The sequence below is a fragment of the Epargyreus clarus genome, unplaced genomic scaffold (assembly GCF_041222505.1).
Source record: "Epargyreus clarus isolate Ecla_fem2 unplaced genomic scaffold, WU_Ecla_fem_2.2 ptg000024l, whole genome shotgun sequence".
NCBI classification, from domain to species: domain Eukaryota; kingdom Metazoa; phylum Arthropoda; class Insecta; order Lepidoptera; family Hesperiidae; genus Epargyreus; species Epargyreus clarus.
This window is the reverse complement of record NW_027332231.1, coordinates 4,046,088-4,072,745: the sequence shown is the minus strand read 5'-3', so window position 1 is coordinate 4,072,745 and position 26,658 is coordinate 4,046,088. Positions and strand designations below refer to the sequence as shown.

General features: G+C 37.1%; 4 protein-coding genes across 4 annotated transcripts; 3 read left to right on the top strand and 1 right to left on the bottom strand.

Moving 5' to 3' along the window:
* Positions 1-162: 162 nt before the first annotated feature.
* LOC140752052 (inhibitor of Bruton tyrosine kinase) lies at positions 163-18,169 on the top strand. The gene is made up of 15 exons (XM_073086197.1): positions 163-386; positions 1,389-1,761; positions 2,267-2,444; positions 3,019-3,236; positions 5,475-5,672; positions 6,286-6,519; positions 7,117-7,253; positions 11,618-11,752; positions 12,391-12,688; positions 13,092-13,214; positions 13,777-14,062; positions 14,321-14,498; positions 15,325-15,523; positions 15,988-17,223; positions 17,950-18,169. Exons 2-15 carry the CDS (start codon positions 1,600-1,602, stop codon positions 18,079-18,081), a joined length of 3,714 nt encoding a protein of 1,237 aa, XP_072942298.1. The 5' UTR covers positions 163-386; positions 1,389-1,599; the 3' UTR covers positions 18,082-18,169.
* On the top strand, positions 3,703-4,841 carry LOC140752053 (uncharacterized). The gene has a single exon (XM_073086199.1). It carries the CDS (start codon positions 3,795-3,797, stop codon positions 4,812-4,814), a length of 1,020 nt encoding a protein of 339 aa, XP_072942300.1. The 5' UTR covers positions 3,703-3,794; the 3' UTR covers positions 4,815-4,841.
* Positions 18,170-19,109: 940 nt separating the features above from the next.
* LOC140752176 (small ribosomal subunit protein mS37) lies at positions 19,110-19,643 on the bottom strand. The gene has a single exon (XM_073086380.1). The coding sequence runs from the start codon at positions 19,530-19,532 to the stop codon at positions 19,158-19,160; it is 375 nt and encodes a 124-aa protein (XP_072942481.1). The 5' UTR covers positions 19,533-19,643; the 3' UTR covers positions 19,110-19,157.
* A 2,953-nt stretch (positions 19,644-22,596) lies between these two features.
* On the top strand, positions 22,597-23,595 carry LOC140752441 (uncharacterized). Its single transcript, XM_073086735.1, has 2 exons — positions 22,597-22,611; positions 22,861-23,595. Exon 2 carries the CDS (start codon positions 22,871-22,873, stop codon positions 23,537-23,539), a length of 669 nt encoding a protein of 222 aa, XP_072942836.1. The 5' UTR covers positions 22,597-22,611; positions 22,861-22,870; the 3' UTR covers positions 23,540-23,595.
* The last annotated feature ends 3,063 nt before the right edge of the window (positions 23,596-26,658 follow it).

Here is a 26,658-nt window from a genome sequence, read left to right as displayed (position 1 = left end):
CACCGTGTAGGGTCCGTGTGATAGGAACACAAATAAGCTTTAATAGTATAACTACGAAAACATTTCATCAAACCCGTAATAAATAATTGTTTTTTCCAAAAGCAATAAACTAAAAATCTAATAAGATTGTCAAATCGACATTTCTTGAACATTTGTCTGACAACTGTCTGTTGACAAATCCAAATTTGACACTTTGTCAAGGTGATCTTAGATTTTTTTTGCTTCTTGCGAAATTTAGTTAGAATTGTATCGTATTACACTTCGAAATTATGTGATATTGTGTCTGTTTCGTTAATGTACTTAATAATTCAATATTTAACGTGAATAATGGTGTCCCTTGTCGCCTCCGAGTACGCTAGACTTAATACAGCTGTTTACATGTAAAGGTAAATTTTCGGCTTTTTATCGATCTGTGACCGGTTTTAGATTGGTATCAAACATAGAATTATTACAAGGTTCAAATTTAAATTCGTGGATTATTCTTGTTATAGTTCAATTTTACAAAATAACTTTGACTTGCAAACTATATTGCATAAAGTTTTTGAAATTCCTGAGCATAGACGAAAAAAAATCATAATAATCTATTTAAATGTTATTAATTTATTTAATTCTTAATTAACTTGAAGTACATAATTTAACTTTAATTGCTAAAAGTAAACTTAATAAAATTAAGCATTATTAAAATGGTACAAAAAAATAATGTATATTTTAAAATGTTATGCAATTATGCACTTAAAAGACTCTTAAAGTATAGAACTTAATACAACTACTTGATAGTACTTCTCATATTATTTTTAAAAATTGAACATATGGTTTAATCTAAAACTTGTATTTTATAAAAAAATATTTTATATATTGAAGTACCACCCGATGGTAAGTGGCTACTGCCTTGCATCAACATCTGTAATAAACCTCTGATAAGATTAGATTCCAATCTGAGATTGGCAACAACCAAACAACTCCTGAGGACTAAGTTAGACAACCTAATAATGATATGGATAAAGTCTCCCATATAAAACCCTTCAAGCTAGAAACCAGCAATGGTACTGTCAGGTGGACTACATTAGCTACTTACAAAAAACTTATGATGGCTATATGGCTCAAATTGGCATTTCGCAGATTTAACACTACAAATACAATTTTTTGCAAATGCATATTGTAGGGCTTTGGTTATTAAAAATTGTTCTCTTCGAAATTGAGATTAAAATTGAGATCGGCACATTTTCTAGCCAGATAAGCGCGGGGGCAGTGATTGATAGCTATTTATTTATTTTTTAGCTATCACACACGAGTTTGAAAAATATTGAAGGAAGCGCAGATTATACAAAAAAAATAATAGAAGTGCATGCTACAATATATATTAAAACACATAACACTTTTGTTTTCAGATTGCCAACACAACCATTATGTCCTGTTAAAGACAGGCCAGGGCCCCTCCCGAGGGGCTGGCGTTGGCCACCTTGTATATAATTTGCTCATTTCAACCCTCCTCATATCACAAAAGTGTACCTGCATTCAAAGAATATCATTTACATCAAGGGAATTACATTGTATATATTTGTATTAATTTAATATTGAGAACTGTTTATAAAAGTAATTATGAGTAAGACTACTGACGCTGACTGCACAAGGCGATGCAGGTCTCGCAACCACGGCCAAGCGCTAACAAGTGCCATAACGAAAAGATCTGTCAATGATGAATCCCTCGCCAGCTTCATAAGGTCGACATGCGCCAACTTTGCTAAGGCTTTTGATTTTGAGGTAAGTTATTGATGACTTTTGTTATTAAAAAAAGAAAACTTAATTCTGTAGGACTAGAAAACATAGTTTATTTTGAGTATGTATAAGAAATATCAAAAATAATCAACCAGTTAAATACGCCATCATTCCTTCTTCAGTAGAACAAAGTAAAGTATTCTTTTATTACTTCATTTACTTCAGAGACAGTAAAATTATTTTTATTACTTCGGTTTATAGATAATAGTAAATTACATTTCATGTCCACATGTAATATTACATTTCGAATTTATCATTTACAAAATGCATATTTTTATGACATAATAATGTCACTGGAAAGGCTAAAAGTCTAACATGCAAAATGGCCCCATTCCAATAACGATATGTATGCAATAATGAAACTTTACTAATCTGCAATTCACTACTCCAAACACGAAAAAGTTATGATGGACAAAACTTTAAAAGACGCCAATCTTATTATTTGTGTTTCAAAATCAAAATATCCCTACACACACGATAAACGTTTCAGGGCCGCACCGCCCTCCACATGACAGCGTCCCGCGGTAGGAACAGGCTGATGGAATGGCTCGTACGTCACTCATCCGACGCCTTCGTGAACGCACGGGATCGCGAATCCGGGTATACGCCACTGCATAGAAGCATCTTCTATGGGCAGATACATTCTGCGGTGTCTCTTATGAAAATGGGTGAGTTATATTTATTGAATGGCAAAGGCTTTGCTCGGCTCCGGCTTGTATACTTCGTAATATATTTACATAGGTTAGCAACTGATCTTGGATGTTGATTGGGCTAGGTTAGGAAGCTTAAAAAAATAATAAAAGTTGGAAGCTAAATTCCATACAAGCATTCTGCTTCAGAGCAAATTGGGGCTGATAGCAGTCCTTAAACCTTGTTAAAGACCTCATTTATGTATTTTATTTCTCTGGGTAGATAGCAATGTATCTGTGCCGACAAAGTGTTAAGCACTGCTGTTTAGGTTAAAAGTTTAATGCAATAGGTATTCTGGCATTGCAATCAAAAGAAAACATACTTATATGAGGCATTCCAACTTAGCCCTCAGGAGTAACGGCGCATCTGTGGCCGACCTCAAGAAGGAGTGTAATCTTATCTTGGGCTGATTATGCAAGTCCATGAGCTGCAGTAGCCACTGACCATCAGGTGGACTGCGTGACCGTCTTCTACTCCTACTACTTCTATACTTTTATATTTAAAAGTAGTCTTCTACTACTTCTATATTTAAAAAAAGCATGTCCCTTCCAGGCGTAAATACAGAGATATTGGACAAGGACGACTACAAAGCGCTAGAGCACGCGACACTCGACCGACACTACATGTGGCGGGCAGTGGGTACGGAACCCAGCGACGCTTACGTGTGGGGCACAAACACCAACTACACGCTGGCCACTGGCTCCCAGCAGCCCCGCGGTACACCCGACCTGCTGACTTGCTTCAGTCGGGCCAACGCGAATGTTAAACAGGTATAAATTATTATTTAAAGAACTAAAAACCAAACTTTTGTAGATAATTAAACTGAATAGTACCTAACTTGCTTACGTGCTTCATTCGGGCCAATGCGAACGTGAAAGGTATAAAATTGAATGTGAAAAAACTAAAAACCTAGCTTTTATAGATAATCAAACTAAAAAGTAATAATATAATTGTTGCAATCTACCGAGCAGTAAATTTGCCGTGAACTTTCTCTAAGGCGCTTGGATAACGCCTCAAAAATCGTTATTCCTGATATTCCTGATGATCCTGATAAGGATAAAATTATTTAAATCATTTATATAAGAATAATAAGTCTTCATATTTTTTTCTGCTATAAAAACAGTGATAGACTAGTTAAGAAACTCGGCCTCTCGATCGAGGGGTCCGAGGTGATGGTGATATATTTTTCTAATCGTTCTGGCCATTTCACATAATTATGTCACTTACATACTTCTGAAACATATGTCACTTTGCCGTTATGCCGTGTAAAGTCATAATTGTCAATATTTTTCCAAGTAAATAGACGATTACTAAAATAGAAATTTGAAATGCACACAGTAGGATTACCACGAACATGCCTCGGCTTCACGAATATACTGTTTTTCCTGATCGGTTTAATTGGTGGCGTGATATGCATATGGTGTGCGATCAACACGGAGTTCTTTCGTGAGGTCAACTACACAGTAACGAGAAGTTCTCTAGTCTCATCTATAGCTGACTTCGTGAACTTGAAGCTATGGGTGACGCCGTTAACCTCAATATTGATACCGATTGCAGTGGTGACCATGTTGACGTCATGCTGTGGTATATTAGGCGCGGGCTGCAGAATGAAATGTGCGATTAAGTCGTACATTTTTCTCGTCACAGTCGTATCTTTGACCGCTTTTTGGATGTTCTTCATGTCGGGTATCTATAATATATATACAGGCAATGAGAAAACACGGAATTATTTACGAACAACGATACTCAGTAGCTACGGAAGAGAGAATGATGTCATAACGTATTTCTGGGACTACGTGATGGTGAATTATGAGTGCTGTGGCGCGACTAGTTACAGGAACTTCTTAGATTCAAAATGGCGGAAGGCGAATCCGGATATGCTCTATCCAGTACAATGTTGCAAGTTAGAAAATAAAACCAGCCTGGTGCCTGTATCGAAGGACTGCGGTAGAATTGAGGACGCGAGTATATTAACTAACAAAGATTTTGGTTGTCTATACGCATTGCAAATTGCGATCAAAAACAACAAAGGGAAGATCGTCTTCTACATCGTGTTACTGACGTTTTTGTACTTAATTTTGATTTTGTTCGCGTATTGCATAATTAGAGGCCAGCCGCTCATAACGTCCATGTCAGGAGGCTTCACTGGTTGGAGGCCGAAGGGAAAGGAGGAGGCTAATGCAGTGACGACTAATTCTTCGCTAGATAACATGTTGTTTGTTGAGGAGCCGCCGAAGAAAATCGTTCGTGTCGTGTCAGCTGTGAACCCGAGACAGTCGTACACGTTCGCGCCGAATGCGTACGCGCAGGGTGATAGCACGACGATGTACCCGCATACTATTCGTTGAGTTTCAATAAAATATATTTCAATTATCCTTTGTTTGTCTTTTTAATAAAATCTAACATGAATCCTAGACATATAACTCATAGTTTAGATTTGTCTGTCTGAGATATATTGTTATAAAATCACCACGGGTGGCAGGCCAACATAACCACCAATAAATTAAAAGTTAAGAAATCATGTTAAAAATTAATAGAAACTAAAATTCATGAATTTTACAACGCGTAAAGAACTGCTGCGAAATCAAAACAATTAAGTTGTTTCCAATTGATTTAATTAAATCTACATTTTTGTTAAAATGGTTTTCAAATGAGATATCCTTTGAAATTTGATAATTATTTGATTTTTGATAAAGTGATTATCAACTGATTTTTTGCCAACTTAATTGAGCGGCCATCTTGGACAACTTTTAACTCTATTTTGCACGATTTCTCTGAAATTTCTTTCTGTTATTTTTTATAACTGTCATATCCAGGTGTGCCTAGGCAAGTTCCATTGCGTCTGGCTGCGAGGACAGCGGTGAATCGTGGTGTGGGGGGCAGGTGGCCCATGCTGGGAGCCCCCCCGGCAACAGCGTTAAGACCTGTGCAACTGACCCTCCCAGATTCATGCGCGCAAACTTCTATCACCATTTTCCCTGATATATTGTTCTTATTTGTATATCCAGGTGTGCCTAGGCAAGTTCCACAGCGTCTGGCTGTGTGGTGGTGAGGATAGTGGTGAAGCGTGGTGCGGGGGGCAGGTGGCCCGTGCTGGGGGCCCCCCGGCAACAGCACTACGACCCGTGCAACTGGCGCTCCCCGAACCATGCGTGCAAGCCGCTATCACCCTCAACTCCACCGTGTTCCTGCTTCAGAGTGGCGCGGTGAGTGCATCATGATTATAAAATTTAATATAGGAGTAGCAGACGAGCATCCAATCCACCTGATGGTAAGTAGCTACTGCCGCTCATGGACATCTGTCATCAACCCAAATAGGATTAGATAATCCTACCTGAGGTCGGCCACAGGTGCGCCGCTTCCCCTGAGGACTAAGCTAGAACGCCTCGTAAAAGTATGTCTGCCTTACCACACCCTTCAAATCAGAACACAACAGCGTTTAACGTTGCTGTTATGAGGTAGAAATAGGTGTGGCAGTGGTCCCGCCGGAGTCAAACCATGAAGGGTTCTACCACGTTCAAGGATAAGATTGTAAGTGACTACTGTCCTCCATTTACATATGTTATATGTTAGGCTACAGATTCGTTGAAGGCGGTACAGGTTAGTCGCCAACCTGTGCTGGATCATTTCAAACAGCCCATTATGAACTGCAATCCGACAATTGGGCCTACAAGCTTAAAGTACACTCCGACGCTTGGGAACGCGGAGGAAATCGTCACTAATTGTGACCCAGCCAACCATTGGCCGCGCCCGACATTGCTTATCTTTATAGATGGATTAAGATCTACACAAATAATTATTATTGTCCTTACTCCCCAGGTAGTACAATACGCCTTCAACAACGAGAACGTAAGCGCATCCGCGGCGAAAACTCCATCTATAATAAGGCTGCCCACTGTCAAACCGCTCATCAAACTGTCCCAGCCTATAGGCTTGCGAGCGGGCAGGTCCCACGTCGTAGTGTGGAACGCGAGAGCTGTGTACACATGGGGCACGAATATAGGACAGCTGGGACACTCGCAAGAGGACAAAGTTGTACCGGCGCCAAAACGAGTGAGTGTCGTCGCATTAATCCTTTGTAATAATTATTCTATCTGAATATTGCGTACCAGGGTTCGGAATTTGACATGGTTTAGTATTAATAATTTGTCAAACGTTGATCTTTGACAGGCAAAACATTGATTAAACCTTTGTGCTTAAATAAAGAGATATTAGGAATAAATTTCTTAAACGCTAATGAACAAAATAATTCTTATTCAATAATTGTAACACTTTCTTTGCCAGTGATTGAAATATTTTTATTAATTACTATTTAAGATATTTCTAAATAAATAGGTAAAATAGTTCGCCGGGAAAAAAATACTTTTCAGTTTTCATAAAGTTTCGTTGTTTTCGTCGAGTTCATCTTTGTTTTAATTTGAATATAGTCCGCGCCAAACTGCTAGTCCGCTCTGAAGTTGTTGCGAGCAAGTGTAGTAATACAATTTGCTATGGCGACGCGATTCATTTCTATATTCAGAGCGGACTAGCAGTTTTACGAGGACTATAACTATTTTGTATATTTTTTTGTTTAATTCAACACAACCCTTCTCTAGCTACATAAACCATCAAACTTCATACATAACAAGTAACTACCTTACATCATTCTAGGTGGCAATATCGATGAACAACAAAGAAGAGTGCTCATTGCAACTGGTGGACGCGGGCGACGCGGCCACCGTCATCACGACCAGCCGCGGGGATGTGTACTTGCTACACAAGTATATATGCAAGAAGATTGCTGTTAAGTGAGTACTGTTTTCTATTTCTATATACAGTAAATTCAAATTCAAATTCAAATCTCATTTATTCAAAATTGATTCATATAGAATACTTTTTGAAAGTCAACAAACTACCACCGCTTCGGAAGGTATTTCGCTATGAAGAAGAAGCGGCGCAAGAAACTCCATACGTGTGCATATTTGCATCTTTTAAAGAGTAAATAATATACAAATTTTACATAGTGGTACATATAATTAATATTTGATGTTGGAGCTGGAGTTGTCATACCATACGGATTTATCATTTAAGTACTGATTTACATCATAATAAGCTTTTGTACATAAAGTTAATTTTATAGTAGATTTAAACCTTTTCTCGGGTAGATCGATAATGTCTTTTGGTATTTTATTGTAGAAACGAATACAGTTCCCCATAAAAGAATTACACACCTTGCTTAACCCTATACTTGGCAGAGAATTTTATCCTAAAAAAATTATACTTTTGCTACTTCCCTGCGTTAATTGGGTTATAAGGATATTAGGAAAAATAAAATAAAAAATCTCTGAATTTCAGTTTTCAGAATATAGTATGTGTCTTTAAGTGCACACTGCCAGGTTCACGAGAAAAAAATATGTGTCTTTAAATGCACACCGCCAAGTACTCACTAAACTAAGAAATAATTAAAAAATATCATACATTTTGAAAATACTAAAGATAAAAGTCTCGGAAGTTATGACATGTCAACAAATTTTGAGATATTTTAGTTGAGTTGAGAGATTAGAAGACCTCCTCCCAAAAAAACACAGTTCCCACATAAAGCGACTCGAAACTTTTTGAGTGGCAACAATTTTTGTTTACCGCTCTTCCCATGACGAAACAGCAACCAGGAATTACAAACGAAGATGTCCAGGATCTGTGAGGACAATACTAACAATGACCTATCGCATTTGTACGCTATAAAGCGACTTGTCTGTTTAGACCTGCATCCATGTTTCCGTTAGAATGTTGTATTAAATTTGAGCATATGATTGGACTTTATTCCACTTGTTTGAAGGATGTGGTAAGAAGATATACTTTTCTGAGGCATTCCAGCTTAGTCTTCAGGGCTAGTGGCGCATCTATAGCCGACCTCAAGTGGGAATTTGGTCTTATCTGGGATTGATATTGCAGATGTTCTGGAATCATCATTATTGGAGATGTTTACACTTTTGACAGAAGACGCTATTGACTGGACAGGACTTGAGTTCAGGGACGTCTTTATGAGACCTAGACATCTGGAATTCATCTTTCTAGGGATTTGCTGGATTCTACATCCGATTTAATTACGCAATTTAGACACCAAAGCTAGAATTTTTCGGCCTCCAGTCATCTGAAAAAAATATTGCAAGCTAAGGACTGGGAATTTAGTGGAAACGGGGAAATATTAATTTCAGTCATGAATTATAAAAAAAAAACTCTCTCTGAACTTTGTTCACCCAACCCCCTGCCTTGTGTGCAGAACCTTAGTATATAGTAGCAAAGTTGGCAGTGTGCATTTAAAGACACAATATTGACAAACAGTAATATTGTATGTCGTTGGCAGTGTGCATTTTAATGCACACATAACAAAAGTCATGAATTACTATATATTCAAAACATTATATCTCAAAAAAATATCACCAAAACATTGCATTAAGCTTGCAGAAAGTAAGATTATATAAATTTCGTACATATAACTTAATTTCATTCAGATAAAATAAGATTCTTAGAGAGCGTTGCGCAGGCGCTGAATGACGGCTTGCTATTTTGTTTACCATTTACAATGTGTGAACGAGACAGATATTGATTTCATTTTCTGACATAAAGAAACGTTTGCTAATTCGCTTTCAGTTATTATTAGTAAGATTCGATGTCGCATTATCCGAAAAAAGAATCTGATTCTAATGTGCATTTAAGTGCACAATGTCAAGTATAGGGTTAATCTAAATTGAGGTATGGCCAATTTATCTTCATTTCTAGTATTATGACTGTGCCTATTATAATTTTTTTCCAAAGAAGAATAATTTTTGCGAGCATATAAGATATTTTCATAAATATATTGACTAGGCACTGTCAAAATATTTATAGATTTAAACAGTTCTCGTAAGGACTCACGGGGGCGAAGACTATAAATGGCTCTAATTGCACGTTTTTGAAGTATAAAAATGACATCTATGCTAGCAGCGTTACCCCACAGCAGAATACCGTAAGACATACTCGTAATGCTATGAAAATAACTAAAGTAAACAAGCCTAGCGGTTGGTATATCGGTAAGATGTCTTATCTTCTTTACCGCATAGGCTGCCGAACTAAGTCTACTACATAACTTTGCTATCTGAGGGCTCCATTGTAGTTTAGAATCTAAATTTATCCCTAAGAAAACTGTTTCATCTACAAATTCTAAGTGATCATTGTTAAGGGTAACATTCATCGTCAGCTTTTTAACATTAGGCAGAGCAAATCGGACACATTTAGTCTTTTTATTATTTAATACAAGATTGTTTGCGCTAAACCAGTTGTGAATTATGTCAAGTGCTTTATTGACAGCGCTCACGTCGTTAGATTGTCTTTTAACTTTTAATATTAAGGAAGTATCGTCAGCAAACAACACAACCTTTGATAAGTCCTGCATTACATACGGTAGATCATTAATGTATACCAAAAACAAGAATGGCCCCAAAATAGAGCCTTGTGGGACGCCTACTTTAACACCAGAACCTAACGATTTGTGTCCCTTAACCTGAACTCGTTGTACTCTATTATCTAGATAAGACCTAAGCAGTTTTAGAGACGTACCGCGTATACCATAATATTCCAACTTTAACAAGAGAGTTTTATGTTCTACACAATCAAAAGCCTTAGAAGGATCACAGAATACACCTATAGTATCCTGCGCATCTTCCCAAGCGTCAAAAATATTTCGCATTAATTCAACACCCGCATCAACGGTTGATCTACCTTTGATGAAGCCGAACTGTTTATTATGGAATAAATTATAAAAATTAAAGTGTACTAATAATTGATTAAGTATTAGTTTTTCAAATATTTTACTAAAAACAGGCAAAACAGAAATTGGTCTATAATTACTAGGATCTTTGTTGTCACCAGACTTAAATAGAGGAATGACCTTACTTTGTTTCATTAGATCAGGAAAGCAACCATGATCTACGCATAAATTAAAAATATTGGCTAAGTAAGGAGCTATAGTCTCAATAATAAAACTACAAATTTTTATAGACATCACCATAAATCCTCAGTAGTTTTAATATTTATATCTTTGAACACTTTAATTACTTCTTTGCTATTAACATGTCTAAATATAAAACTATCACTGCAACTTTTTACATTTTCTTTAAGGAAATTTACAGAAAGAGCAGGCGAAGACTTTAGAAATTGTGTAGTTTTCATGGGAATAGTATAAAGAAGGATTCAAATTCTTGTGCCACATCCTTATGTGATGTGACAATGCCATTTTCAGTATTAAGAGTTATATCGTCAGTATACATATTTGACTTACCCGCTTCGGCATTTATTACTTTCCATACTGCCTTTATTTTATTATCGGATGATTTTATTTTGTTATGATAATAATTTGACTTAGCAATTTTGCAAACCCTTTTAAACAATTTAGAGTACCTTCGAACATGCTCGTTAAGCTTGGGGCAAAGACTATTGGCCCTTTCATTATACAAGTCAAAAAGAGTTTCCCGACTTATACGAATACCCTTAGTAGCCCATTCAATGAATTTAAAACCGACTGATTTCTGATATTTTTAAGTATAAATATTTTTTTAAACTCCGTATTTATTATTTTAAAGAAATTTGAATAAACACTATTGACATTGTTATTATAATTAAAAAAATTTAAACTATTTAATAGCTGCTGGTTAAACTTTCTTATATACATAAGAAATAAAGTGAATCCTCTTTAAAAATTACCTATACATTATTTTTTTTGTACATTATTTATTTATGTATATACTATGTATATACTTGGCGGAGTGGTAACTGTGCTGGTCAGATACGCAATGGGTTCCGGGTTCGATCCCCGGCTAGACTCTTGTAAATCATTAATTTAGATGTTCTGTACTATTCTGGGTGTTTGTATATTCGTCCTTACGTGTATCTGTAGCACCCACGACACAGGTAATTGGAATGAGGCTATGTTTGTCGAAAGCCTTATTTATTTAAGGAATAAGTAGCACACTAAACAAACTGTGCACCTAATGATAAATGGCCAGTGCTCAATTCTGTAATCGAATAATAGAATGCAGAATAAGGTAAAAATTCGTTTGTCGTAAACCTCCTTCAACTGCAATGGTGCTTATACCATTGTACTAAAGTTACTCAATCTTGATCAATTTATTTACAGGCAGATAAATCTACGTCAAGTGTGTGTAGAGGCGAAGGTGAGCGAACAAGGCGTTCTCTCTCGTGTCACGGTCCTACTTCTCACTAACGTGGGCCAGCTGCTTATATGGCAGGACACCACCAACCGACTTACCAGGTAACAGTTTGTTAATTATCAAAACGCGGTAAAGGAAAAACGCTAGTAGAAAAAAGTTTTTTTTTATAATATAGGAAAGGAAGATGGTAAGCGGCTACTGCCGCCTATGGACATCTGTAAGCAACCCCAGATAGGATTAGATATTCCTACCTGAGGTCGGCCACAGATGCGCCGCTACTCCTAAGGACTAAGCTGGAACGCCTCGGAAAAGTATGTCTCCATTACCACACCCTTCAAACCAGAACACAACAGCGCTTAACACTGCTGTTATGAGGCTTAAATAGGTGTGGCGGTGGTGCCGCCGGAGTCGAACCACAAAGGGTTCTACCACCTGATAGTAATTGACGGTAAGCTTTTACTGCCGATTATTATTTTTTTAATTTTTTGAAATGTATTCTAAATACGAAATGTTATTTAGGATACATTTCAAAAACATATTTAGAAAAAATATTTTATATAAATTTTTATTTGTTATCATCGTTTCCATTGCTATAAGAAACCGCATTTTTTTTAAGTACTAACTACTACTATTGGTGGTGCCATCTGTAGACATCTTGTCTACAGATGGCAATCATGCAATTGTAGCAGATGGTATCTTGCAAAGCTAACCTAACCTAACCTAACCGTTACCTTTACAGATGCGTATTCGGTTTAAGCCACGAAACGATAGTAACTCACGTCGCATTGACTCACGACGCACTCTACTTCACAACTAAGTTCGGAGAGGCTTATATCGGGAATATATCGCGCAAGGCCACGCCCACCGCCCCTCAACCCATCAAGAGGGAAAAGGACAGAGATAGCACCAAGTCAGCGTTAGTCAAGTTCCTAGAGAAGGACGACTGTACGTCTGTCAGGATCACGAAGATTCCTAATATACACAGAGCTGTGTCGATTGCTGTTGACAGCGAGGGATTGAATTTTGCTTGCTTGCAGGTATTTTTTATGAGTAAATGAACATTTATCTGGTTAAGGAGGGAAATTTTTTGCGAGCGAATTTATATATGTCTCATTCTGTGACACGATTGTAACATATTTTCGTCTAAATTATGAGAGTAACATAAGCTATGTTGCTTTATGGAACCAAGTGATACTATTCGATACAATACCAACTCAAAAAATATATTTTTGTCTGTCTGTAGTGATGGAGACCCTAGGCAAAAATGTGTTTAATATTTTTAAGAATACAAGATGAGAGTTAACGAATAATGTAAGCATTTCTTACACGAAAAATATTAAAGATTTCTTCATAAAATTGGAAAATCCCTGTGTCGCAAATAAATAGTTGAATACTAACATGTAATAGGTAAAAGTTTTAACTTTGTATTTATGATTTCAGATTAAACCAACGTGTGGACTGACATCTTTACCGGATCTTTTGCCTTCAAGTTTCTCTAAACATATGGAATCTCTACTGGAGACAGCCGCGCATGACGATATACTACATGATGTAGTTTTTAAGGTGATAAATAGTCACCTATTTTTCCTTTGATACATATAAAATATATTAGAATTTGTATACATTGATGTTAAACCATAATTATTTCGATTAACTCACCGTTTCATTAAGATATAGTACGCGCCAAACGGCTAGTCCGCTCTGAAGTTGTTGCGAGCAGGTGTAGTCATACAATTTGTTATGGCGACGTAATTCATTTTTATATTCAGAGCGGACTAGCAGTTTGGCGTGGACTACCAGCGTAAGCTCGACAGAGATAACCCCTCTGTGAAAAATACTTAGGCCATAGTCCACCATTCTGGTCAAATGTGAATTGGTAGACTTCAAACATGCTTAAGAACTTTTTGTAAGAACTCTTAGTTATGTAGGTTTCCTCATTGTTTTCCTTCACTGTCTAAGTAAGTGATAATTAATTTATAATACGGATATAACTGAAAAATCAGAGGTGCATGTGTGGGATTAAAACCTTGGAATCCCCGATTGAGAGACAGAGTTTCTTACTTATCATCTATCATTTTACTCTTCAGAATAATAAAATAAATATGTTCTCTATTTCTTCCATCAGGTTGGTACAAAATTGTACCCAGCGCACATATACATAGTTGCGTCTAGCAGCGAGCATTTGTACAAATTGTACCAGGAGGCAAGGACAATACAGGACAACAAGCCTGTAGTAAACTTAGATAATGTCCATCCAGAGGTATTTGATAGGGTCCTAAGGTACATTTACACGGGGACTTGCGATGTGGCAGAGTTGGGACCAAACGGACTGAAGATAAGGAAGGAAGATCTTAACAACATGGCTAAGAAAGAGAAAGGAGATAATGTTGATCTAGATGTAGATATTATTGGTGAGGATGATTTTCTATTTTTTCTTCAATAAATAAAATTAAAATATAATATTTTTTTGATTTCATGTTATGAAACAACATAATACAGGAAGCAATCTTTTTCGTAATAAAGAATTGGTATGGAAACAAAGATTTATTCGTTTTGCATATGACCTATTATCTGATGTACTATAAGAATGCAATGTAGTATAAAATACAACTGTATGATTTGAAAAATATATTTTGTCCAATAAATTAATAATATCCCATTCATCACAGAAAACCCAGCAGAGATATCGGCATTCGAAGTGTACAAGCAAGACAAGAAGCGGAACAAGCGCCGCAGTGCGGAGACCCCTCCACGCACACACGCGCACTGTGACCCCGTGAAGCTGGTGCAAGCCGCTGCTAAGCGGTTACATGTTATGGGCTTGCACAAACTACTTGATAAGTTCTAGTAAGTATTATAGGCCGTTTGTCCACCGCCGCTGTCACCGAGACTGAGATGACGGCGCCGAAGTAGTGGTACATACATTTACTATAGCCGTTTGTCCACCGCACGTCCGTCACCCGAGCACAGTCATCCCGGCCGCTGATATTTCGAGTAGATCGGCGTGACCGCCAGATCTGCATTCGAGAGTTTGACGGGCCGATGTGCCGGCAATATAAGACACGTTGGAACTTGTCCACACACTGCTGTCACACGCGTGACAGCTAGAACAAACTAAACCGCCGATATCGGTCGCGGTGGGCAAACTATCGCCGTCACGTCATATTAAAATCGCCCCGAAATTATCTCGTTCTCGGTGACGGTTTGGTGACGGTGGCAGTGGACAAACGACCATAGGATCAAAATCTTTATTAATACATTGTCTTTTTACCATTGACCAAAAACGAAAAGTAAATTTTAATGGGCGCGTGTAGGTTTGAATGTTTAAATGTTAAAATCGTTCGATTCCCAGTTTCATTTTTTATCTAATTAGACATCTTAACCCCATTTAGAATTTTTCGCTAATTCTTAAAATTTCGGATTTGGCCATCAAGGACCACTTGCAAAATTTAACCTGTACATAGAGAGCTATATTAATTATATGTACATGTCTCAAATTTCAATTGAAAAATCCTTTCGAATATTTGTTGGTGCATTGCAAATAAAGAATTATGATTTTTTTTGTAAGAAGTGTATCAGATAGTTCTATTGAGTTTTATTTTAATTTTCTTAAGTATTTTTTGATTTCCAATGATTCCTGATAAAACATTTAAATTTACCACATTTTCTTCAGTTACAGAGACGGCACAGTATATCTTAAGGAGAGTGCGACTTACGCGAAAAGTTCTTTATCCTGGAACCGAGACAGTTTCCCAGAGTTAGTTGATACGAATGTGTGCTCCAAGGACGGTATGCTGATATCCGCACACAAGTGTGTCCTGGCTGCCAGGCTCGAGTACTTCCAGGGGATGTTTATGCATTCTTGGACTGAGGTAATTTCAAATTGAATTTTTGATTTTGTTAATAACAGTGATAGCACATTGGTTGGAAATCTGCCACCCAATTAGGTTTCGAGGATCAAATCCCTGGCAGAGTTATGTGAGTTGTAGAAAATAATTTTCAGTTGCTATAATTGTAAAGGTAAACATCATGAGAAAATCTAAACCAAGAGACCATTAAAACAACTATTCTCAAAACGGTGTGTCATTCATATTCCTACCTGAGGTCGGCCACAGATGCGCCGCTTCCCTTGAGGACTAAGCTGGAACGCCTCGGAAAAGTATGTCTCACTTACCACACCCTTCAAAACAGAACACAGCAGCGCCTGTCACTGCTGTTATTAGGCAGAAATAGGTGTGGCGGTGGTTGCCGGAGTCGAACCACAAAGGGTTCTACCACCTTAAAACCTAAAACTAATTTAAATCACCACTAACTATTATTTGAATTTTTGTTCCAGAGTAAATTATTATCAAAGGTGACGCTACCAATAAATCATGGGATATTGTTACCAGTGATCAACTTCTTATACACTGATACGTGCCCAGAAGTTGAGACGTCAGACAGTATAGATTTCATCTGCAGCATGTTGATCGTTTCCGACCAGCTGTTCATCAGTAGATTAAGAGAAAAGTGTGAAGTCACTCTAGCAAACCTTATCACACTTAAAAACTGTACCGAATTATGTCAATTTGCACACACATATAATGCAACACAGCTCAAACAATGCTGCATGGAATTTATTTCTTTAAACATATGCAGTATTCTAGAGAACAGGTCGTTAGATCTCCTAGAAGATGCTCTCTTAGAGGATATAACGAAGTATTATTGCAAGTACAATCCAATAATGTCTTCAAGAGTAATAACTCCTTTCTACAATTGTCCGGATGACAGCACAATTGATGACTGCGCAAAGCACTATCCCGTTGACTTGGATGTTGTTGATGAGGACATGAAAAGAGATGACAGTATTGTAGAGATTACAAAGAAAAAGAATAAGTCATCCAAAAAGATTGACTACACTGAGAATGAGAAAGCCAGGATGCGGTACGAGTCTGTCAGCTCCGTAACTTCCCTAGATCTGACCAACGATACATCCGGAGATGTTACGTTATCACTGAGTTCTATATCTAAGGACGAAAAGAAAACTACCCGTGAAAAAGATAAGTGGATTGAAGTGCCATCAGCACAACAGAAGCAACAAAAGATTGTTCAAGCTCGCCTCAAAGCCATAACGACAGCAAATGACATTTTAAACGAAGCTCCCGTTGAGTCATTCGTTAAGATAACCAAAAACAATTCTTTCACCGGTCTTACTAATCAGGATAATATACCTACGACTTCACGGATGTCGGTTTCACCACAAACCAGTCCAATAACAGAAATAGCGAGAAATACAGGTAACGTATTAATAAGCCATGTTGGACCTAAACTCTCTCAGAAGCAACGAAAGAAACTTGCCTTGCAGGGTAACGATTCGACCCCACAAAATTTGGATAATTATTTGGCAAACAAGTTGAACATTGGAAGTCCTCCAGATAAACCAAAGAATCCGTGGAAGATCTGTGAAGCTCCGATAGCGACCAGTAGCCCTAATAAACAAAAAGCTATGGAGTTTAATCAGATTTTGGCAGATCAGAAAAAGCAGAAGGATGATTCTTCGAGAATTATGACCAAACCACTTATGATGACACAGGTGATATAGACATAATGATAATTAATGAATGTTATATCTATATAACACATTTGATTCCATTTACTAACGAATTTAGGCATTCCTGTAATTTTAGTGAATATGATTTCATAGATAAATAAATAAATGTGCACGGATAATTGTAACCCTACAATATCAGTATTAACTTTTAGTCTAAGATTAGACTCGGCGTAGTTTACTGCATCTCTACTACGTAATTATTATTTCCGAATTTGATACATTTTGATTACTACGATTTTAAAGTTACTTCTGCTGTAATCAATATTTATTAATAAGGTTGTAAGAGTTTAAAAAATAACAGTATAGTAATACCACGACTACGCTACCCCGAATTACACGAATTCGGAGTTACGCGATTTTCAAATCTCGTTGATTCATCTTTTGTTTGAACTTCCCACAACTCTCGATTATGGATTGGGCTTACTGACCCTACAATTACTAATATTATTATTTGTTGAGCGGAGTCATGCGAAATCATACCATGTAATATACCATCCCATAACAACGATGTTACTTATGCATCCCCGACTTACGCGGTTATATTTCGCGTAAAACTGCTAGTCTGCTCTGAATATAGAAATGAATCGCGTCGCGATAGCAAATTGTAAGACTACACCTGCTCACAACAACTTCAGAGCGGACTAACACTTTGACGCGGACTATATCAGTTCTATAAATTCAATGCTAACAATATATTCATTGTTTTAGCTCGAAGACAAAGCTATAGAAGAGTTGGAGAGGTTTTACAACATTCACGAGATTGACGACGAACTGATCACCGTGAGACGCATAGAACTGACTGTTTCTTCACCACAGTGGATACACACTGCCTCAAAGTGATACTATGTGCTATTTTACATGTTTTTCATATTCTTATTACTTATTATGAAATGATTGATTGATATTTTAAATAATATGATTTGGACTATGTTGTTGTTTTATTTCTTACCATGCTTTTGAAAAAATATTATATTACAGTAACATAAGAAATAAAAGAAATTGTGTTTTAGGGAAATTTTTCCAAAAAAATTTGGAATATGTATTATACGATAATTTCAATATGCCTACTGTACAGACTGAATGATTTATCCAGACTGAATGTAACATCATTTTAAGGAGGAACCTTTTGTGGTTCGACTCCAGCGGCACCACCACCACACTTGTTTCTACCCAATAACGGATTGAAGATTGTCTCCCTCACTAGGGAAACATACTTTTCTGAGGCTTTGAAGCTTAGTCCTCAGGGATAGCGGTGAATCTGTGGCTGATCTTAGGTAGGAAAATCTAATCCTGCCTGGGACTGATTACAAATGTATATGGGGGCAGTCACTTACCCTCGGGTGGAGTGCATGCTTGTCTACTTCTTTTATATTATAAAAACAAAGTAAGGTATACCTATGTTATATGGGTCCCAATTAACAGTTGTATGTAAGTTACTAAATCCAATAAAAAATACTATGTGAACTGTTTCAATTTTTATCAATAAAGGATATCAATTCGTCATAGTCGTAGAACAAAGACAGATTTAACAAAAATGCGAAATTCACTTTATATCATATTTGGATAACATATTGTCTAAATATTATTACTGCATTACAGAAAAAAATCTATGTATTTTAGTTTTCAAATTAATCAGTCGGTATAACGACGGATTTGAAATGTGCTCATAGTAAATGACGTTTGTGAATAACTTGAAATGGCTGCCCTGTAAAGTTTGGTATTTGTTAAATCCGACTTTGTTCTACGACTATGACTAATGAATGATGGCCTCATGCTGCTGCTGTGAATCAGTCACAGCAGCAGCATGAGGCCATCATATTATATCAAAATTAAACCAAATGGATTGTAAATCTTAAAGAAACAAACAATGTAAATTAACTATATATTATTATTATACTACTTAAATATTAATACAACTATTTTTGAGGGGGGAAGGATTTCAGCAATTGGTTAACTTGTCTATGCGTGAGCTGCTTCTCCCCTGGTACTAAAATACCCTTCTTGCCTTTTTCTCTTTGAGCTGCATAACGCTCACTGAAATCCTTATAACATCCTTGGAACGCAGCTACTTCCTTCAAACATTTCTGCTGGTCGAATTCAGCATTTTTAAAACAAGCGAACATTACCGCCATTTCTTGCATACAGGCAGCTTCCCGTGACTTATCTCCTTTACCAGATACGGTCTTCTTTAACTGCAAAGGCAGTAACATTTGGAACGGGACCGGTTCTCGCTGTGGTCTTCTGGCGTGGGTGCTCCGTGGAGCCGAGAAGAGGACCGGACTTGGCCTCATTGTGCTTAAATTTACTTGATGATTTCTTTAAATAATTTAAATTGAAATATTATTTCAAATTCAAAGATTGTTAGGTTATATTTACGTCACTTTGACTATTTGATCATTTGACTTTTATGAAACGTTCAGGAATTTTATACGATGTATGTGATTCAATAAATTAGTTTAGGACTTTAAATTGGATGTTTCATGTACGAAAAAAGACAATAACTATAAAAGTACATTTTATTTCACGGAAAATAACAGCAAATCCATGGTCAAACATTGTTACCTCACACTATAACCACTAAACCAAATTTTATTTATTATAAGCAAAAGTTATACGTGTGATGTGATAATCACAGTAAAATGTTTTCAAGCGCTTTTCTTTTTTTTTTAACAGATAACAAGGTAACTTATGAATGAAGATGATTAATTAAACTTCACATTTTATCATTATTACTTATTGTATGTACTTTTCCATTTTTTTTTTATAATATAGGGCTTAGGAGTAGCAGACGAGCATGCAGTCCATCTGATGGTAAGTGGCTACTGCCGCCTATGGACATCTATAATCAACCCCAGATAGGATTAGATATTCCTACCTGAGGTCGGCCACAGATACGCCGCTACCCCTGAGGACTTAGTTGGAACGCCTCGGTAAAGTCTGTCTCGCTTACCACACCCTTCAAAACGGCACACAGCAGCGCCTAACACTGCTGTTATAAGGTAGAAATAGGTGTGGAGGTGGTGCCGCTGGAGTCGAACCACAAAGAGTTCTACCACCTTCAAAAAATTATCATGTATAGTAAAAGCCAAGCCACCAAGCAAGCACAACTAGCACCATAGTCTTCTTGTTCCTGACACAACCTACAGAATACAGACATTATTTATTCTTGAGCGTGACTTTCTGGATGTGGTAGTATAATTACTTTACTATATCTAATACAGCAAACAAACAACAACAAATATAAATAAGTTGATTTTAAACTGAGACTCGATTTTCATCATTTTCTCCGTAGTTTTTACCCCGTAAAAATCCCCATTATCGCTATGATTCAAATACATTCCACTGCCGTTTTATGAGACCATACATATGAATATCAGGATACCTATTCGTAATTAGGTATCACGTCATTATCACGTTGAACAGCACATATGCCCCGGATTAAGAAAATAGGTACGTCGTATAAAAACAATATCAGTTCAATAAAATAAAGTATTATCAGGTTTTGCATCATAATATACGCCAATTATCGTATTATAGATAACTGGCATTGTTATTTTAGGGAATTTACAAGTATGTTATCATTTAAAGTCCAAAAAGCAAATCTGATACTAATAAATAAGTACTAGGAATAGGAAAATTACAGTATATTTCGGATACCCATCAGGTACCTACCATAATATAGTTCATATGTGCCTACCTTAGATAATTAGACCAACTGCCTACTGTTCGTAGGCAAAACAGTACCAACTTTTATGTACATTATTGCCTTATATTAGATTTTATTGCAAATTTTACACCTCATTATCTTTTTATTTCTTTCCAATTGGTTTCGTACATATTTATTACACGTAAATACATCTCTGTTTTAAGTAGGTATATTTGTAGAAGTTAGCCCATTTGTACAGAAAGGTATAGGTACATAATTATGTAGGTACGAACCTCGTGTATACGTGCATTATCTTACAAGTCAAATGTTCGTTATGAAAATCGTATGGAAATAATAATAATTTATAAGTACCTATTGTAATGCAGGCACTTACCCGAGGCTGTCCAACTTGATCCTCTGATGTAGCAACGTACCAGTGGCCAATCTCGGATGAGACTCTAATCTTATCTAGGATTACTTACAACTTTTGCCATTTTCCATCAGGTGGACTGCATTTTCGCTTTTTCAATATTATATAAAAAATCGAAGTAAATACCCACCTAAATGTTTGTTGACCAAACTAACGCAATCTTGCGAATTTATTATTATATTCGTTTCAAGATATAAACTGACTGAAGACTAAATCTGTGGATTAATTTGTCTCGCTGATAAGTACTTATTAATGACAGTTGCGAATAAGTTATTATTAGAACATAGGCTATAGATATGAAATTATAAGGAAAATATCGCAAATTTCTGAAAATACCTACGATAAGTCTATAAGCTAGCGAAGCCTGGAATGTAGCTAGAAGATGAGATTATGAGTAGGGTTATCAATAACATTTAGGTAATGTGTTTATGAAACAGTAAAACCATAAAAATACAAATTTATTCTGACACAATTTCTTTTAATGAAATCTTACTATTTGTAACATATTTATTAAAGGTATCTTAACATTTTAAGTAGTGCTTCCTACATAGGCCAAAAAGTTTTTTGAAAAACGTCATTTAAACTTCAAATGTCTGATTTTTCATTTTCATGCACGGCGATCATTGGTAAGGTGAGCGCAGTGATAGCCTAGTGGTTGAAACATGGCGCCTCGATCGAGGGATCGAAGATTCAGATCCCAGATACTCACCTCTGATTTTTCAAAGCTATGTGCCTATAAGAACTTAATTATCACTTTCTTTAACGGTGGAATAAAACATCGTGAAGAAGTCTACCAACAAACAGAAGTGCGAAAACTAATTTGTTATAAAGAACTTAGGAGATACTTTTTTTTTATTTAAAGTAATTAAATAATTATATTAAAATTTGTAGGTATAAGTAGCAACTTACCTCCATGTTGTTGATTCATCTTGACTTACTTCAAAAAAGTATACATAATTGATAATAATTATAATGTGAATAAAAATTGTTCTGCCGTTTCTGCGATTAGTCCTTAGGAATGCGTTGATGTGGGCGAATATTATTTTTATCTGTAACTATGACGGCAAAATAAAAACAAAGTCTTTAAAATAATACGTCTAGCAGTGCGAACAATGTAATTTTCTTATTCGATTGAATATAAACAGCAATGTCATAAGCATAAGGTATTAGTAAGTTATAATCGTACGCCTCTAGATATCAACTATTAAGATTATTAAATGCATCGATAACGTTTTTGTATATAAATCCGGGATTCCAGCATTTAGTATAGGTTATAGTCACTAAAAGCTTAAAAGTAAGTAAAATTTATTAGTGTAATTTTAATTTAACTACAACATTACAATGTGTGGTAAGGGGATACACTCATAGATATGAGGTGATCTTAGAAGTAACAAACAAAGCGGACGACCTCAGGCAGGATTCTAATTTTACCACTAGCCATCAGGACGACTCCTAGCTATTTCTAAAAAATATAAAAAAATGTTATCTAGAGTGTTATATTTCAAATATCTATTGTCATTAATGAATTATTTCTTATTTGCAGACGATCAAAGATGAAATTCTTCATTGTCTTCGCTCTTTTCGCTCTGGCCGCGGCCAAGCCCAGCCCGCGTCTCGACCAGGCCGAGATCGACGAGATCGTTGCTGCCATCAACAGCCCCAGCACTCATCCAGCCACCGCTGCGGCTCTGCAGCACATGCTCCTGGTAGCCCTCGGCCTAGCCAAGCCTGAACCTATCCATGTTGGACCTGAAATCGTCGACTTCGAACCCATCCAGGTTGGACCTGAAATTGTGGACGTAGACACCTACGAGCCCATCCATGTTGGACCTGAAATTGTGGACGTAGACACCTACGAGCCCATCCACGTCGGTCCTGAAATCATCGATTTTCCCGTTCCTGAAAGCGTCGTTGCTCCCACGCCTGTTTCGTCTCCTCTGGTGCAAATCATCGTGAACGTCCAGAAACCTGAGGATTTCGCTGGACCTTCCCCCGTTGTGGTCGAGGGTATGGACAAGCCTGAGCCCGCACCCACGCCTGTCAATGTGGTCGAGGAAGCTTTCGTTCCCGAGCCAGTGCCAGTGCTTGTGGCTGATAGCCTGCCTCTCCCCCCTACGCCCGTCCAAGTGGTCGACAAGCCTGCCGTCGCCCCCCTCGAGCCCGTCAACATCGCCCCCGGGATCGTCTCTCCCATCATCGTGGCCCCGGAAATCCTGAACTAAATCTACATTTCAGGTTCTTGCATTCTAATTGTATCTATAGAATGTGAGCACTTACGTTCGACGCAATAAACTTTTATAGAAATACTGAATTGTTTTCATTGTTTTATCTACGATATATTCGAATGTTTGTATGGTGCTCATTGTGTATTTAAAAAGTTACGAACATAAAGGAGCAACATCGTTAGTATTGGTATTGTGCCTTCCGATAATTTTATTTTAATTCTAATACTTAGCTCCATTATATACACAACACAAAATATACATCTTAATTTCTTAAAACTTCTGATAATGGTCGAATTTCGTTCAATGAGGCTTTCCCAGTAGTTAGGTATAAGAAGTTATAGTTTACTCATAATTCATTATTAGAAAACTAAAATACAGAACCTACTTTTACTCCACTTATCCACAATCGATTCAGTACAGCAACAGATTGCACAGCCTATGCCTATGGTAGATATAGGTGTGGCGGTGATGGTGCCGGAGTTAAACTGAAGGTTCTACCACCTTTAACCACCACCTTTTAAAGAGATGTAGATTTTGGTTTTAAAATCCAACGACCAAAAACGAAATATTTTACAAAATGTTCCACGCGGTCCTTTCGAAGATATACCTACTACTCTTACAAGCTTTACTTAAGACGCTAACTTACATTATGAGGTGTCTAACTTAGTAGTTTGGAGTTCTTAGGCAACACATCTGTGATCGCCTTTTGGTAGAACCACTGTTTATCGTCTGCCTCTCATCTGTAATAAACCCCAGATAAAATCAGAATCCTACGCCCACGGATGTGATGTCACACAAGTTGGAACGCCTTAGATAAGTCTAGTCTTAGATCTACCTTACCAATCATTAAAACCGGAACACAGCAGCGGTTAACACTTTTGTTATTAGGCAGAAATAGGTTTAGTGGTAGTGCCATAAAGACTTCTACCACCTTCATTATCAAGCCATTAACGTCCTACTGCTGGGCACGGGTCTCCTATCATAATGAGAAGGATTAGGACATAGTCCACCGCGCTGGCTAAATTTGGTAGACTTCATATATATATTTTTTATAAATCTCTCAGGTATGCAGGTTTCCTCACGATGTTTTCCTTCACCGTTTAGCAAGTGATAATTAATTTCTAATACGCACTTAAAGACTTCATATAAGTTTAATATTTTTTTTTAGAAATCTCCCAGGTATGCATGTTTCCTCACGATGTTTTTCTTCACCGCTTAGCGTTCTAATACGCACATAACTTCGAAAAATTAGTGGTGCGTGCCTGGGATTTGAACCTCGGACCCCTCGATCGAGAAGGCCGAGTTTCTTAACCACTAGGCTATCACTGCTTCTACCACCTTAAAGCTGCTTAATATAAAGTTGTTAGGTACATAAGTTGTCAGTGTCACTTACCGTCCGGTGGACTGCATGCTTGTTTGCTACTTCAATCATATAAAAACTATTCAAATATTATAGTCCTACATTTATGAGTGTCGCAACAGGTCAGGTTCCTTGCATCGAGTATGTAGGCTGGCGGCGTGAAGCCGACAGCACCGGTTACAATTGTTATCATTAATAAAAGGTTTTCTACACTCACAGCTCCACACACGGATTGGAGTGTGTCACACTCTGTCATGGGTGCCATGGACACAGACAAAGCCGAATACACAAACACTTAGACCTAGAACAAATATCCGTAATTATCACTCAGATGTCTACCTGGTCGGGGATCGAGCCCGGGATCCTTAGGGCGTCAGACAGGACAGGACCGCTCCGCGGATCGTCATATAGCATTGTATAACAATCGTTAAACTTTGTCGAAGTGATGGGGTGGAAGGGTGCAGAGGAATGGAAGTTAAGCTAAGCTAATGAAAGCTTGTATGACAATCCGTTGTTTTTAATGCAAGCACTATGAAAATTTATATTTAACTTTCTGTACCCTTAGTATGAATTTTTGGTTTTTATAAAAATTACTGATCAACAGATAAAATATCTCTTTTAATAATGTAGGCAAGCACTAAGAGATGATTTTTTAAAAACTCCATGCCAAAAGACTTGGCAAATTCATTAATATTACCATCAAGATTTACAACATAACCAAATAGAAACTATGCATATTAGAATTGTAAAGCAATGTGAAAAATGGCCCAAAATTTGCCGCCCCTGAAATCTGCCGTCCTAGGCTCCCGTCTACTCAGCCTGCTGGTAAATACTTCACTGATTCGTATAGCTGTTAACTTTAACTACCTCAGACCAGTATTTGATAATCACTAAAGACTCAACTTCTTCTTAACACAACAAGCAAACACGGCTATTCGGCTATTGATAAAACGTGGAAATACCACCTGGACTCTGCCTAGCAATAAGAATTTATTTAAATATGGGCCATAAATTTCTTAATCTGAAATTAGGTAATAATCCGACCTTTCTAGATACCTGCAGTAAGACTATAAAGCGCATTGATAACGTTCCCGTATATAAAGCCTGCAGTTCCGACCTTTGACGCATCTACTTAGTGTCTACAGAAGCTAAGAAGTAAGTAAATTTTTGTATATACATACTTTGTAATTGTATAGCTAATATATATTCCCTGGGGAGAGGCCATGCTCCGACAGTCTCACATGACCCGTGGTCACCTTGCCTTCATGCCGATTTGACACGCATTGGGTTCGGGTTCGGGGTTCGATCCCCGCCTAGACAGACATCTAAACAATGGATTGGCCCTGTTCTCGGTCTGTGTCACTGTCAGTGTTTGTGTATTCGTCTTTGTATGTACTTATCCATGGCACTCATGACAGAAAAAATCCTAACGTGGGGCCATGAGTGTAGATAGCGACTTTTGAGCTTGTATCTATGCCAAATGCTAAGACTTAATTAACATGATTCAGAATATTGCGGCGCCATCTCTTGATGAGTTGTAAAAAGTCAACATAATAACAAGGAGCCTAGTGTTTTGAAATTTGATTTCTCTCGGTGGCGATTTGAACTTAAATTCGCAGGCGCGTACTCTGATATTTTCAAATTGTTAACAAAATAAAAATGTTTTTTTCCGTTGCTTATGGTTAATAAGGAAAAAGGTCGTTAGAAAAAACTTCTTTTCGTGGCATAGGAGAATATTGTAACAAAACATACGAGC